General features: G+C 44.5%; 2 protein-coding genes across 3 annotated transcripts in view; both read left to right on the top strand.

The window, feature by feature from the left end:
• LOC121920794 (homeobox protein Hox-D3-like) overlaps positions 1 to 16,791 on the top strand; it is a 204,290-nt gene that overhangs the window by 456 nt on the left and 187,043 nt on the right. The gene's annotated exons all lie outside the window — the stretch shown is intronic.
• HOXC9 (homeobox C9) lies at positions 8,099 to 15,103 on the top strand. The gene is made up of 2 exons (XM_042448000.1): positions 8,099 to 12,291; positions 14,631 to 15,103. Exons 1-2 carry the CDS (start codon positions 11,733 to 11,735, stop codon positions 14,876 to 14,878), a joined length of 807 nt encoding a protein of 268 aa, XP_042303934.1. The 5' UTR covers positions 8,099 to 11,732; the 3' UTR covers positions 14,879 to 15,103.

The following is a 16,791-nucleotide window of genomic DNA, read 5'->3' as shown; positions in this document are numbered from 1 at the left end:
ACCCAGCTTTTGCACGGATGGGGCGTTCGGTTGGCTTTCTCCGGAGTTGTCTTTTGGTTCGAGTTTCCTTATTCCTGTGTGACAGCTCATTTTCGACCAGAATATGCATGGCTGAAGAACGGTGGTGCATAGATTTCCATTCCCATTCCCCCTCCCCGAAAAATCAGCACCAGGACCCTACTCCACCCTACTTCTTCATCTTCTTCTTTTTAAAATAACTTACTTGAGGTGAAGTTGGACTCACGTTAGAGGCAGATACCATAGAGTCTCCGGTCTTTGATTGTTGTTGTTGTTATTATTATTATTATTTATTTTTAATTGCGTCTGTTTGGGGGTGGGTGGGATGGAGGACTTCTTCAGTAAACCCAAGACACGTTTGAAATCGGGGTGACTGCCTTAACATGCCTTTTGGTTTCAGAATTTTGGCTGGAAGATGAGAAAATTTGGTGGCATTTTGGAATACGCACATACACACACACGCTTCCCCCTTGTCTTTGTAGGTCCCCCCCTGTGATTTCTTTCCCTTTTCTTCTTTTATCCCCCCTCGGGAGTGGCTGCTCTGGCAATATGCACTCGCAAATGGCTAAGGTCAGAGCCGAGGCAGCTCGCCAGTAAAGGATCGTGGATGTGTCTACTATATAACTCAAGGGATACTCCAGCGGCTCCGTTAAACGTTTCAGCCGCAGAGACACAGACAACTAGAGGGAGAGTTGACTGCAGATTCTATTAAAGGGGGAGGAGGAGGAGGGAGAGGAGGAGGAGGAGGAGGAGGAGAAAGGGGGGTCTTAATGAAGAGATTAAAGATGTTGCCTTAATTTGAAGAATGTTTTCTTGAGAGACGGTGGATTGGCACTGGCGTTGCTTGCCTTCTGACTTCGGATATGTAGTGACATTACAGGAGATCCCACAAAGGGGTTCTTTCTTTCTTCTTTCTTCTTTCTTCTCTCTCCTCTATGTCTTTCTCTTTTTCTTTCTCTTCTCTCCCTCCTTCTCCCTCCCCCCCCCCCCCCCCCCCCCCCCCCCCCCCCCTTTTCCCCACGGTCTTTCTGACAGAAATGAGTGTGGATCTTTCGCCCTTCCATGCAGCTGATCCGTGGTTTAGGTAGTTTCATGTTGTTGGGGTTGGCTTTTAACTCGGCAACAAGAAACTGCCTTAATTACGTCAGTTAGTCTTCATCAAGGGCAACCTTCCTCTCTTTTTTTCCCCTCCCCTCCCTCCTCTTTCTTTCTCTCCCCCTCCCCACTTATTTACACGCAGCCAGACCAGAGCCGAGAGATGGGGTGCTTCTAAGGGGAAGCGAAGCTCCGAAAATTGTTTCATGCCGATTTATTTTGTTTAAAAATAGAATGGAGGAGCGGGTGTGAGAGAAAAGAGGGTCTTCATTGCATAGGGAAAAACAGGTCCGCCAGACGCTATAACCCCCTCTGTCTCCCCCCCCCAAGTGTTCAACACTCCCTCCCTGCTTCCTCCCTCCAACTCCAGGTCTCCAAGCACATATTGCTACTTATGGACTGAGATGAATTTCCAAGCTGCTTTTGTTTCTGGCCAATGGTGTTATGGAGGCGGACAAAGAGGGGATCCCTCTTTGAGAATTGCTCATCAAAAGATTGAGTTGGCTCAAGTTAAGACTGCAATAGTTGTCTGAGTGTCAATCCCGAGTTTTCGGTGTCCTTCCCTCTCTCTCTCCCTCCCTCCCTCCCTCTCTCTCTCTCTCTCTGTCTTTTCTTTCTGGGCAATCCTTGGCTATTTTGTGTTCTTAGGATTTCCGAAAGCTTCCTGAGCACAGGGTCTGCCCAAGGAATATGCACGGGGCAGTTATTCATCTGTGTCTCTATATGTGTAAGAGCTCAATAAACCCGGCGCGTCGACGGCTACTGGAAAGCTAACGTTACAGCCTAGTAACTTCTGTGGCAATCTCCTGTTGCCATATGATGGCCGGTGCTCGGAGTATTAAATCAGATAAGTTATAGCATATTATGTTCCCTGAAGGTGCACCGAAGAACAAAGCAGTAAATAGGAGCCAGGGCTCACTGTGTCTCCTTAAGAATCCCCAAACAGCTCAGGTTTAAAAATTAATAGCCATTTTACAAGCTTAAAAAAAACCCAGGGTGGGCTATCACTTGCAAAGGCTTACGACTTGCTGTAGCTTTCTGAACACTAGCTGGAATCTAATCTGCTTTATTCCCACCCCACTCACACACTGAAGAGATCTATGAAAGCTAAGTAACTGCTGACTAAGAAAATGGCTCTGCTCAGTTGGAGGATTAACAAGTTGTAGTAGTGGTGGAGGTGGACTTTGTGATGGCAGTGATGGCGCTGAGAAGAAGGGCGACATTCCAAGAGTGGTCTTTTCCTTTGGTGTTCTTTTTTAAAAAGTCTTTATTCATTTACATGTTTTTGGAGGAAAACACGGAGTTAAAGAGGATGGGTTCTGTTCTCTTCTTTCACCTTTTCCGAATATTATTGTTGATTTCAGAGATCCCCTTGTTCCCTCCATTTTCATTATTCTTTTCTAGGTTCAGGGTTATACTGTGATGCTCTCAACCTCACACTTGATACGAAGGAGGCTTCTTTAGGTCAGAGCATGGAGTTATCAAATTTGGTGTAAATAGTTCAAGAAGGAACTGAACCTTGTGCATTATATGCCGAATGCAGTTTTGTGTTTTCCGCACAGCTAAGGGGGAATCGCCCACTCTCTCTCTCTCTCTTTTTCCCCCTTGAAAATCTTTGGGTTGTTGGTGGTGTGGTTGTTTTTATTCCTGCCTTTCATGTTTATGTGTCAACAAACTTTTCTTCAGGAGAAATGAGACGATTTTCGGCTGAAAGGACGCATTCAGCTTGAATTAGGAGTAGTGGTAAACATGGCCTTCCAGAGGCACTTGAAATGGCTAGACTGGCTTTCGGTGTGATGGGGCCGCTTTCTTGGTTGTTGTTGATGCTGTGTGCCTTTTAAAAGTCCATGAACAACCCAAGGGGACTGGTTTTGGCTCAGAAAATAACCCTGTTTGGCCAAGCGGCTATGTTCGGGATCTTGCAAAGGTGGAATACGCCACAAGCCCTCCCTCCAAGTTCGTAAGCCTGTTGATAAGAAAGCGCAGTACAGAAATATAAAGATTCCTCCCATTGTATCTTGTTCCTGTAAACTAGCATTGCAATAGATAAATGGCTGATCATGAGTTCCATAATTATTTGCAATAGTCCTGTGGTAGTTGATGGATTTCTCTATTCATTATAGATAGAATTCTCCCCCCGTTTTCATATTAATTCTCAAATCATCTCCCCCTCCCCACACTTTTTTAAAAATTATATAGCAGCATAAAGAAGGATGGTGAGAAATATATATATATATATATCCAGGCAGTTATAAAATTTTATTTCATCTCCCCCCTTCTATGAACACAATACAGAGAGAAGTCTAAAGTAATATATGTTTAATCGACCCAAGTCAAGAAATGTAATAAAAGTTAAATCCTCCCCTACTGTGTTTCCCCACTTTTCCTTTTAAACGATTGTATTAGATCTGGATGAAAGGGGAAAATTTACAGACTTAAGCATTATTACGGCGTCTTCCTTCATCTCTTATGTGAAAACATGTGTAATTATGAGGATCTCGTGCTGTTTTGCCTACATCTCTCTTTCGACAAAATATTGTTTTGCTCGATCGCTAAACATCCTTGTCTGTTTTTGCTGGGGCTGCTGTTGGGCTTATAAAATATGATCAGCATTCCGGTTTGCTTACAGTTGCTTCATTTTTCCCCCTTCTTTCCTCGGGTCTGTTGCTGTAATTCCGCGTTTCACAGCAGGTGTAACTTCCCAAGGCTTGCGTCTTTTGTGTATAGACAGGCCTGCGGCTGTGCCAGTTTTGTTCTTGTTTCTGGGAGTTTTGAAGGTGAAGGAGACCCCCACCCACCCACAGTGTGTAAACTGTAAATCTACATCCATCAGTATATCCATTAGATATCTATCAGTTAAACTGTGTGTCCATATGCACTCACATTACAAGGCCACAATCCAGAACATGGTTGATTGTGCTCAAACCCCATTCATTTCAGTTACTTTAAACTTCCTTAAAGCTGAACTGGAATATTTTCATGTATGACCCATTTGTTAAAGTTCATCTGTTGTCTCTGGATAGATACAGTTATATTATATGTGAACAAAACATACATGTGATTTGTCTATCCATCTGCCCACCTATCTACCTATATTGTATGTGCCTGTCTGTGCGTATATAATGTGTACCTAAATGCCTATATCATGTGGATTAATATTATAATATAATGTTGGTGAATATATGGTGTATATCCATGTGTATATTTATGTTTGTGTGTACACATACTTGTTGTCTCTGGCTCTCTCCCCACTCTTTTTCTCTCTGGACTTGTGCCCCGCTACACATATACACACAGAGACCAATGAAGAGGAAGATGTGTGTTTGCAACTGTGGAGGGGGAACAATAGTTACAATAATGGTGGGAGATGTGTAGGTGATTTCTGTTTTGCTTGTGATCAACTGTTGTTTTACAAACTCTGGTTGCTATGCTATCAGATTATTATTATTATTATTTAAACCTCACAACGTGATGGGGTATAGAAGCGCAGTGTGTGTGTGTGTGTGTGTGTATGCAAAAGATCCATTGTGTGTTTGTCTGCCTTCTCTTCCTCCCCTTGTGCATCACTGCTCTCCTATTTAAATAGTTCCTAGAAAGCCCACAGGATTGTTACACAGAGGAAGGCCCAGGGTGATGTGTGTGTGTGTGTGCGCGTGTGATGCCGGCATGTGAGTGCATGTGCATTTGTCAAGGGAAAGTTCCTTTTGCTCAGCCCTGAGGGAGTCTTGTCCGCAGAAGGCAGGTATAATTAACCGAGGCCTAGCGGAGCTTCTGCGTCGTCGTCGGGCTTGGAGCTTCGGCTAGGAATGCGTCGGCCTTCGGTTGAAACTTGCCCTTGTTTATAAAAGGCGGCCTCCTCCTCCCTGTTGGATGTGCATCTCTAACACCTTCCCTTTTCTAGCTGGCCGTGGGATTCCTCGACGAAGCAGAGGAGGCAGCCTCCATCCTGGAAGCAGACCCAGCTCCTGGCGGAGATAATTACAGCCTAGGAAGGCAATCCTGGCGGGAGAGTTGTAGAATTATGTTGGGGTGTTGTTGTCCCCCCCACCTTCCCCCCCCCCACCTTTCTTTTTCCTTTTTCTGGCACTGGGTTTGGTGAGTCGAGGTTTTTCCTTTGGATAGCCCTGACCATGGGTGTGTGTGTGTGTGTGTGTGTGTGTGTGTGTTTGTGTGTGTGGATGGGTATGATCCTTAAGATGAGATGTCAGATCTGGCTTAAGGGACAGACCATTTTATGTCTCGTTTAAATGTTGTTGCCCGCTGGGTGACTCGCAGCAGCACCCCGCATCTGTGAATATGTTCTTCTCTTTCTTACTCTTACTCTCTTCCTCCTCCTCCTCCTCCTCCTCCTCCTCTTTTTTCTAACCTGAATTTTTTTCAAGAAAGACACCGCAACACGCTGAAATCAATTGGTCCTGAGGTTTAATTGCACTTCGGAATTTATTGTCTTCTACGACTCCCACCTCCAAGCCCTAAACAGTCTGGAATCCAAAGTCATAACATCTGACAAAATTCTTAGCAGCAAGCAAAGGGGGGTCGGGGAAAGACAGAAAAGCCATTAAACAGGTACCAACGCCTCCCGAGTAAATTTCATTTGGATGTGCATTTTCTGCTGCCTGCCTTCCTCCCTCCTCTTGCCCTCGACCCTTGGGTTAAACTGAAGGATCACGTCCAAAAGAAATAAAACCGAAACACGTAACTGACCGTCTTTGAAATAGCTGATTCCAAAGAAATCCAATTCAAGCAATCCAACAATAACAAAATATGTATGTTTCTTAAATATGTATGTTTCATGTGTATGTGTGTGTGTGTGTGTGTATGCGCGTGTGCGTATGAAACATATATATATTTAAGAAATCAAAGTGAATGCACAATTGAGCTACTCAGTGGTGAAGTAGCTTCCCCCTTCCTCCGCTCTTTTTTTTTCCTGCACAGTCGAAGTCCTAATACTACCTTTAAGTATCAATGCTACCACTAGGCTACTAGTAGATGGGCTTTTTAAATGCCAGACTGGTAGTAACAATCTAGTAATGTTTTTCTTGCAATAGGAATAGTAATGTTATTCTTGCAATCTCCGTGGTATTTCGTGGCAGTAGGCTTAGGGTTTAGGAAGAGAGAGGAGAGAAGGGGAGAATCAGGTAGGCAAATTCTGTACAGATAACGTTTTCTGCCTAAAGGGAGATGGAGCAGGAGAAAATGAGGCTGGGGGAGGAAGAGGAAAGGGAGGATGAATCGGGAGAGAGAGAAGGATGGTAAGAAAACTAAAGCAATCAATAAACAAATAATATAGAGGCCACACCCCGGCTGCAAACACCTCTCCTTGGAAGTAAGCCTCCGGGCTTTTCGCAGCCAACTCAGCCTTCCGAAGCTCCTTAAGCCTTAAAGCTCCCGAAGAGAAGAGGCGGAGGGTGGGGAGGAGGGAAGCTGTTCTCTCCTCCACTACTCCGCATGGGGAAACTTCAAGGGTTGGACTTTATGCTTAGTTTGCTTTCGCTTATGAAGGGCTGTCAACACGGCGACGCCTCCGAGCCTACAGCTGCGGAGGCCTGTAGGGGCTGCGAAAACCTGGGCCGGGAGTTTTCCCAAGGAAATTAAAAAAAAAAAAAAAAAAAAGGGGGGGGGGGGGAACCAGGCATAGAGAGGAAGGGAGGAAGAAAGTGGGATTTTTTTTAATCCGAACTTGACGGTGTTTATTGAACCGGGTGGGAAACTCAAGAGGCGAAGGAAAGAAGGAAGGCACCGCCATAGGGGAGGGAGAAAGAGGGAGAGGGAAGGAAGGAGGGAGGGAGGGAGGGAGACAGGCTCGCTGCTGGGCTGCCTGTCAAGGGGGGCGCCTTGCTCTGCTCCTGGCAAGGGCCTTCCTCGGTCAGAGTTTTGTGGATGCAGAAAATCCCCCCCACATACAACCTAACAACCCCTCCATCAGCAATTTTCGGCCTGGCCTCGGCCTCCAGAGACGCACGGGAGCCATTGACCCAAGAGGCTCGGCCGATCTCTCCTCCTTCGTTGCTTCCTTGGTGCGAATCCAGCAGCTGCTCTGGAGCCCCCAAGAGTCCCGGGGGATTTGGGGTATGTGGGTGGGAGGATGGGGGATGGATGGATGGATGGATGGGGAGTGCCCCCCTTGGGTGCCTTAGGCCTGGAGTCGATCAGCACGAAGGTTTGGTTTGATATCCGGTTAATGGAGGAATGGATTGGAAGGATGCTTCAAGACAGCCAGTGATTCTGCGGCAAGAAGGACTGAGGTAGTGGCTGAAGAGGAGGAGGAGGAGGAGGTTGTTAAGCAAATCTAGATAAGCTTTAAGCCTCCCAGTCCCTCTTTGAAATTACAGGAAGACTCTTCTTCTTACAGAGGAAAGCCCTTAAGAGTGAGGTGGGAATTGCAGAGCTCCAGCAATCCAGTTATGGGCAGATAAAGTCGATGGGTGGAAAAGGTGGGAAGAGCCACAAGGAGAAGTGGGTGGGTGGGTTTGGGTGGGTAAGAGAGGCTCTGTCTGGGTCTCGGTGTGTGAGGTAGGAAGGTGGGCGCCTCTTTTCCAAGTTTCTTTCCAAAACAAGCTTTGCTTAGGCATGTATAACAATAAGTAAATAAATATGGCAGAGGGAGTTTTGCAGCTTCTATTTTTAGGGTCAGATCTACACTGAAGAGGATCAATAAATATCACCAGTCGGGGTCACTCCTCCCTCTCTTGCCATTCACGTCACAGATGACGGTTAGATCTTATTTCTTTATAAAATGCATAGGTAGATACCGATTTTAAAAGGGCACCTTTCCCAAGGATGCTCCCCCCAAGAAAACCCCATATTTTTAATATTTATTTTATTCTGAGGTGTAGGAGACAGGGGAAGCTGGCTTGGGCCACGTGGTTGTGGGGCTGATTGACTTCTATGGGAGGGGAAAGATTTTTTTATTTTTTATTTTTTAAAAATAGAAATATAGCAGTCTGTTGGAGGCACTCTGGCCGGAAGGAAGGAGTAGAAACGTTGCCTTTCGCCCTCCAGGTTATTAAAGATTAGATTAAGGATGCCAATATTCCCCCCTCTCCTCCTCACTCTGGAAAAAAGAAAAACCCATCTCCGAAAGAAGAACCTTTCAGAATACATTTCTCCAGGGAAGTTTCCTCAAACTCGCCTGTAAAGGCAGAGGCATGGAGGCGTGAAGGCAGAGACACCCCGAGGCCAAACTTATTCTCCCTTGGCTTCAGGCGGTGATGAAGAAGGCAGCGTAAGATGTCCTGGACCTTCTGCGTTCAAGGCACCGTCTCCATCCCTGCGGGTCTCCTCTATAGACAAAATGCTGCTATTCCTCTCTCTCTCTCTCCCTCTCTCCCTCTCTTTCTCTCTTTCTTTCTTTCTGGCTTCAGCATCTGCCGCGGCGGCTCTCAGGCGCAGGACTCCTTGAACGAGGAAGGCTTGGCACTACAAGCCTCCTAGGATCCTGGGCTATAGGAGCAACCTGCCATCATAGAGGAGAACTGGTTTTCCTTTTGCCATCTTCTTTGGTTTTCTTCTGGCTGGAAGGCTTCCTTGGAAAGAAAAGGCACCTCTCGCTGCTGGATTTCTTCTTTTTTGGGGGGAGGAGGGCTGCGCCATCCACCAATATTTTAATGACCTTGCTTGCTTCTGTGGAGGTTAGCAGCAGTGTTGACTTTTCCCTGCCCTTCTGTTTACATGATCCATTCTTCTTCGTCTGTGTGATCGTATGTTAGACCTTTTGCCTTTCTGAAACAATTCTCTTCTTTCTGTCTTATTTTTATCCCCTGTCTCTCCTCCCAACAGATAAGGTAAATCCTCCTCTCTCTGCATGTGTGCCTGTATGTCTCTCTCTGTGAAAGAGATTTCCTCGTTCATTCCCCATGCCTTAGTTAATCAACAACATAAATTGGGAAAAAATTATTTTGGCAAAGAAAATTTGATTTCTTAAGTGCAACCCCCAGCAAATATTCCACCTCGTGTATATGCACCTCCTTGCATGGTGTAGGTGCACTTAAAGTGTGTAACTCAAAAATAAAATTATTAAAAAATAAAATAAAATACAGATTGAAATAATATTCAGTATGAACTCTTCATTACGAATTAAGACAAAAAAAAAAGAAATAAAAAAGAAGAAAAAGAAAAAAAGGAAGTCACTTGAGACTTTTGAATGACAGATAAATTGAACTCTAGGCAGGCCAAAGGACACCTTAAAAGTTCCTATAGGACTATTTCCGTGAAAGAAAGAGCTAGGCTAAAATAGGTATGAAATTAGTGGTCAGGGGAAGGTTAGTTCATGTTTCACAGCAAGACTGCTGTCGAATTTGGATTTCTTTGACACACAGCCACACGCATAAGGAAGGAAAGTCCACACATCCCAATCTCTTTCCATTTAAAGAGCTATCCTTGTGGAATAAAATGCTGTCTCTCCAGACCAGCCAGCGAAGGCTGGGATACAATGAGCCATGACTCGTGAATTAAGATGCACTCAGGAATCTTTAATCAGTTAAGTCAAGCAACTTTTCCAGAGTCCTTAAAATAACAACAACAACGACATCAACAACACTACACAGTAATACTACTAATAAATATGATGGGGAAGAAGAAACAGAAAGAGAGGTGGGTTTTTGTTTTTTTTGGCAAGGATTTCATTGTATCTAGTTCATGTTCTCTTTCTAGGATCTCCCAAGCAAGGTACAGTACCTCAAAATAATCCCTCTCCTGGTCCTGTGTCTATGGGGGACCCGGACACTGTGGGTTTGGGTTTAATGGGACTGTTGAATCCTGCATTCCTCTGGGACACATCCCCTCCCTTTCTCTGCCCTCTGCTTCTCTGCTTCTCTCCCTCTCTTCTCAGGGAAACCTCCATAATGTTCCCTGCTTCCACTTTTCTTGTACTTCCCTCCCCTTTTGTTGCAAAATTACCGCACCTCCAAGCCGATTCTGCTACATTGGAAACCGTGAATCCTCTTTGACAACGTCTAGGAGCAGGGGGAAAGGTCTCTTCATGTTGTTGTCCTGTTGGTGTTGTCTTGGTGTTGCTTTTATATTTTTATTTTGAGGGGGCGGGGGTTCTCCTTTTGCAGATTTATTTTCCAGAAGAAGCAACCAACGCTTTCCCTACAGACTTCTAAGGGTACCAGCTAGATAGATACCTATCACCTCACTCTACCAAGCAAGTGTTATTATTTGAAATGTACACAGACACAGACACAGGCAGAGATAAAGAAGTCTTCAAGTGAAGTTCTGCCAGCCATTCGGTAAAAGAAAAAAGTTTCCATGGTAGGACTTATTTTTAAAGGGAGATGATACTCGTGGTGGTGATGATAATGATGATGACGGAGGAGGAAAACAGAATAAAACTCTTCCATGCAAGCACATCCCCAGGCTCCCTGTCTTATCATGCAAAAGGTCCCAGCTCACTCCCAGCTATGCTTTCTAACTGCAACTTACTCATACAGTTTTATTTAATGAACGACACATTTATGAACAATCAAATGATCCTCGTAAAAATTTTATTGAAGGACATAAAAACATCCACCAGTACTTGCCGAATAAAGCAACCTCTCACAAGATGAGAGCCTTGTTATTTTTGGTGGGGGGGGGGAGGGAAGGTTGTTGTTATTATTTTTCCATTCATGTTTTACAAGGTCATCCACCCAGGAGAGAATAAACACTACCCACCCACCCACAAATAAGCACCCAGCACAGACACATAGATGCATAGGTGTAAAGAGAAGGCACGTGATCCGATCCCAAGATTTCTTGCAGCTAAGTAGATTCTGGAATGTGCACCTCAGCAGGAATGACAAAAGAGATCCTTCGATCAGGCAAAAGTATGAATCTCTACATCTATTTATATATATTGTGTCACACACACACACATACATGCATATATATATTCATATGTGAGTGCGAGCAACCCACCCACAGACACCCCTAATGATTATATATCCATTCATGGGCTGGTGCTGCAAAAGAGATGAGCCAGCAGAGCAAACTCTGTCAGGACCTTCAACCGAAGGGTCCCCCTCCCCTCCTTTACCCCTTTAAAGAAATCCCATGTAATGTATCCATTATAGAATACTAGCTGTAGAAGCCAAGAGAGACCAGACAGAGACAAATTGCGTCAAGAAATAGTTCCTGTGATACCTTGCTACACCAGATACCTAGCACAGGCACACACACACACACACGCACAGTCTCTCTCCCCCTTTCCCTCTCTCTCTCTTTCCCTCTCTCTCTCTCTCTCTCATTAACAGCAGGGCTATGGAAAAGCCAGGTCGCAGAGCCAGCCCTCCAGCCACCGAAGAAACAGAGTCGCCTCTCAGCGAATGGCACGTAAGACCCAACTGCTGCTAATAACTGCATTATTTCAAGAGGTTTTTTTTTTAAATGAAAAACCCAAGTCGCATTAGGCGCTATTTAAAAAGCAGAGGAAAAAAAATTGAAAGCGAGAGAGAGAGAGAGAGAGAAAGGGGGGGCGAAAAAGACCTGCGGATTGATCTACACTGTATTTTGGGTAAATACAATCACGTGAGAGCTGGGAGCCAATGGCCAACTAGGAAAGGCTGAAAAAATAATTACCTGCCCTGATTGTTCTATGAGAAGATAAAAAGTACACATACAGTTCATACAATAATCTTATGAATGTAAAAGAGGGGGGAACAATGTCGGCTTCTGGTCCCATAAGCAACTATTATGTAGATTCCTTGATTAGTCACGAAAGCGAAGAACTGTTGGCATCCAGGTTCCCGGCGACTGGCTCTCACCCCGCAGCAGCCAGACCCTCAGGACTAGTACCGGAGTGTGCAGATTTTCCATCCTGCAGCTTTGCCCCCAAACCGGCCGTTTTTACAACTTCGTGGGCTCCCGTGCACTCCCAGTCGTCCGTGGTCTACCACCCGTATACCCACCAGCCTCACATTGGAGCTGACACGCGGTATATGCGCACTTGGCTGGAGCCTATCTCCGGCGCGGTCTCCTTCCCAGGTTTTCCAGCCAGCAGCCGGCACTACGGGCTTAAACCCGACGCCTTCCACGGCCGCAGGGACTGCGGACCGGTGGATGGACGTAGTTATCCGGATTATATGTACGGATCCCCGGGAGACCTCAGGGACAGGACCCCGCAGACTATTCCCTCCCCGGAATCTGAGGCCATCGCTTCCAACAAACACAAAGAAGAAAAGACCGAATTGGACCCTAGTAAGTCGAAGTCATTCTTGTTTACAACCGGGAAGGCATTACAGCCTCCGTGCACAGTACTCAATAAAATGAAATTACCTTGCTGTTTAGAATGCTTGGCGTCCTTGCCTTGAAACCCCAACTGGACAAGGCTTTTTCTTTCTTTTTCCCCCCTTCTTTTCTTTCTCTCATTTTTTTTTAAGGGAAAGAAAAACCTGAGTTAGGAGATTCATAAGTGGTTTGTTTGGTTTGGGGCAGAAGGGCGGGCAGCAAGAGGGAGGGGGGTCTTGTTTATGAAGATTATTGGGGATTGTTAGGCATTATTGGGTGTTTTTTTCTTTCACCCCTTCCTTTCTCACCTTGGAGAATTCATTCACTTGATCAAATATTCATAACCTGCCATGCCCTCACTTCCTTGTCCATAGTCCTTCAGATTTTTTTTTCAAGGACCAGGAATGGCAAATACAATCGTGGGCATGTGGGAGGAGGAGATTATCTTGCTATGTTTATATATTGTTGCTATTATTATTTTTAGAAGGAGAAGGTGGTGGTGGTGTGTGTGGGAGGGAGGGAGGGAGGGAGGAAAACCTAAGAGAAAACCCAACACTTAGGTTATGGTTCAGAGACTCTCTCCATCTTGTCCAAGAGTATGTCCTATGATGGCGTGAGGAAGGAGAGAAAGTGAGTGTAGGTTATCAAAAGTGAAATAACTGAGCTAAGAAATCTATAAATAGACACTTTGGGTTTAATAGATTATGGGTGTATGCCTCTGAGTGTGACTGTGTAAGAGAGAGAGAGAGAGAGAGAGAGAGATCTAGGAAAAGCAGTAGACCATTCTCTCTCTCTCTCTCTTTTTCTCTCCCCCCTTTTTAAAAAATGTTCTACAGTTCAACTTGCCAGCCAAGTGAGTAAAAGAAAGAAATACCCTTGAACATTGTTAAAAAAAAAAAAAAGCAGATAAGGCATCCAAAGGATGTCTCCACTTGTAGTTTAAAAACTCATAATTCTTCTCCCCTTCCACTGTTCCCTTCCCTCGTGGACATATGCCATTTAAGTCTGTGCAATTGATTCTGGGCAACTGGAACTCACAGCAAGCAAAAATACAGGGAATTCCATCAACCACCAGCACACCAAGAGTGAAAGTCCCCTTGTGTATAGGTCTAATCACATCTTCTGTCTGTGTGTACCTGGGTGTGCATTTTTGTACATTTCATGCAAACAGAGAAAACTGTGCACACATGTACACACCTCCACAATCTCCTCTCCATGCCAGGTGTTTGCAAAGCTTTTAGGCCTAACAAATCTGGTCAAGTGCTGGTTTCTTCCTGTGAACTTTTATTTCTCTGGTCTGGGCCATAAAGCCTGATAGACAGAAATATATCTGTATCTATATCTGCATATATGTATAAAGGGGAGAAAAAAGTGAGGGACAGAAGGAGGGAGGGAAGCACAGGGAAAAGGGGAAGAAATTTGTTTTAAAAAGCCTTGAACCAAGAAAATATTTATTAACCTCAGACTTCCGCAGGGAAAGGGTCTAAAATGTGAGTTATTTCCCTTTACCAAAGGTATAAGGTTTAGCATAGAAGAAGGTGAAGAAGTTTAGTATAGAAGAAGGTGAGTTAGGGTTGTGAAGGGATGTTTTTCTTGGAGCCAGTAGGCTTATCCTGGGGCATTCTCCAGATATTAAAAAAGAGAAAATGCCTGCAGTTCCATCAGTGGGAAGGTTATAGAGAGGGGACCAGAGAGTAATGGTTGTAAACAGAGTTTATGGGCCTATGAAGTGGTGGGAATTTTGAGTTTTTATGACTGTGTTCTTGAATTACTCCTACTGGTGTTCATGTGCAGGAGGAACAGTATTACTGATGCCACTGTTGTTATTAAACTCTTTGCTCCAATTTTATTTTTTTAAACCGTAGGCTTGTTGGAGATTGTGGTCCACGAGTGGAAAATATAAAATTGTAGTTTGCCAAAAATAAATTAAACCAAACCAAACCAAACAAAACAGAGGGCTGGTAAAAACCCATTGAGGAATTCACTGTCTTCCTCGCTGCCTTCAGAAAAGGTGACAAGCACTGCACCTCCACTTCCTATCAAAGAATACACATGCCCTTAAACTATCCTGAAGGTCAATTCAGATCTGATCAGATAATGCTGCCAAAGAGAAGGAACTTGAGAGAGAGAGAGAGAGAGAGACTGAAAGAGAGAGACCTGAGGGATCATAACTGGCTAGATATGGTTCTGGGGATTTTAGAGCTGAATGTAATGATAACTATAAGTGGATGCTTAGGTATACTTGTATATATGAGTGTCTCTGCAGCTATATATCTCCTTCAAAAAGCCCAAATCTTTTATTCTTCCAGATAACCCCGTGGCAAACTGGATCCATGCACGCTCTACACGGAAGAAAAGGTGTCCCTACACGAAGTACCAAACGCTGGAGTTAGAAAAGGAGTTTTTGTTCAATATGTACCTAACTCGGGACCGCCGCTACGAAGTGGCCAGGGTGCTTAATCTCACGGAGCGGCAAGTCAAAATCTGGTTTCAGAACAGGCGGATGAAAATGAAGAAAATGAACAAGGAGAAAACCGATAATAAAGACCAGCAGTGAAATTGGCCGAGGAGTCCCTGCAGCCAAGGGAGAAGCCGAGGCGGCGCTGGGTCTTCCTTCCTTCCTTGGGGTGCCAAGCGTTGTTCCTGACTTTTCTTTTTCTTTCCTTTTTCTTTTTCCCGGTGTGCTGATGAGTGTTTAGAATTAGTTAAACACGGCAACCATTCTGGAGCAAAAAGGACATAGAAGAGTGCTTTTCTTAAAAAAAAAGATATTAAAAAATAAAAAAAACCCAGCAACTAAACATAAACATTTTTGTTCCTTTTCAGAAAACAACAACAAAGTACTTGAATTTTTTTGTTTGTTTGTTAGAATTTTATTTTGTAAGTTAAATTTTATCCAATTTTTGTTGTTGTTGTTGTTGTTGAGTTTTGTTTTAATTTCATGACGTCGTGGCTGCATATTTTGTACAAATGGAAAGGAAAAAAGAAAAGGGGGTGGGGAAGGAAAGAGGACGGGGTGAAAAGGGGGGGAGAGTGAACCCTCAAACAATGTTTCTGTCATAGTGTTGGACGTTTCTGGTGTACTTATTTGTGTCTTCTCTGATTGTCACAGAACCGTTCTGTAATGCTGTTATGTTTTGCGATCGTAGAGCAGCTCTCTGTAAATATCTACCTAACGCCACAAAAAAAGAGGAGAAAAAGAAAAAAAAAACTTTGCTAATCGAGGTGTCTTTTTTAAAAAGAAACAATTAAATTCCTTTGGAGGACTAACACAACCTGACCCATCCCATCCCACCAACCCCAAACTGCAAAGAGATTTTTTTTAGGACTAGGGGACCTCGTCCTTGGCTTCCTAAAGGCACCATCTTGGAGGAAGGGGCCCATAGACTTAGCACTGAGAGGAATCTCTTAGGTCCCTGGGAGAAACCCAACAAGAGCACCCCTTTTCTGGGAAGAGAAAAAAAATAGGACTTCCGCTCAGGGTCGCCCTCCCTCTCACCCTCTTTATGTATTTATATCTGTATCCATGTAGCGGTAGGTAGTTCATAAAAGGAGAAGTTTGGGTAAGGGAGGCAATGTACTGCACATTTTAGGCCGGGGTAATTAATTGTACTAATTTATGGCCCCGGGCAATCAAAATATATGTACCAGATTAAATATGGGCGGCTGGCAGCCTTTGCTCCCAGCAACAGGCTTACCTTTTGTTATCTAGTGGGACTCTTTGGGATTATCAATGCAGGGCCCCTAAAAACACTTAAGGCCGGGTTGCTCGGGGGGGGGCGACTCTTTAGGTCCAGTCCCCGCCACCCTAAACCCCCTCCACCCAAAAGCAAGGGTTTATTTGCCATGGTACGGAGTCTGGGAGGGAGGACTGGTGCCAAAAAATAAAATAAGATAAAATTTAAGCCCATTTTTGAAGTCCTAAGGAAGAGTGGGGTTTATTTAAGGCTGGGAGGTTCGTCTTGCAGCCCATTCTTTAGACAAAGAGCTTTCCTTGACTTCCCCTCCTTGGCAGGCGGCAGGCCGGTTAGCTAACGGTGTTAAAAATCAGACGTTTGCACTGCTTAGGAACGAGTTAAGTGACACGAGGCGGGTTTGGGAGGGGGCCGGGGGCTGGGGGCCAGGGAGGGGGGGAACAGAGGGCAGAGATTCTCATTTTTTATAGTCCATTTTAGCCTTTCCTACAAATGGATGTTTCCGAAGTCCTTCCCAAGGACTGGCTAAATGAAAGTCAAAGGGATAAAAAACGAGCCGTCACGAGATGTTTCATCATAACAACTTGTTATGGGGTCTCTCTCTGTATTTTATTTTATTTTTTAATGAAAAGAGCCGAGCACCGTTTTAATCTTTCTAATGATAAACAGATCGGGGGTAATCACAGTGTTTTGTTTTGTTTTCTCCCCACTCTCTCTCCCTCCTTCCTTTCGCCCCACCGGATTCAACTCTTTTTAAAAAGGGGGAAAAAGAAAT

The sequence above is a fragment of the Sceloporus undulatus genome, chromosome 2 (genome assembly GCF_019175285.1).
Source record: "Sceloporus undulatus isolate JIND9_A2432 ecotype Alabama chromosome 2, SceUnd_v1.1, whole genome shotgun sequence".
Lineage (NCBI taxonomy): Eukaryota > Metazoa > Chordata > Lepidosauria > Squamata > Phrynosomatidae > Sceloporus > Sceloporus undulatus.
Note: the sequence above shows the minus strand (reverse complement) of the source record. Positions and strands in the feature narration are given on the sequence as shown.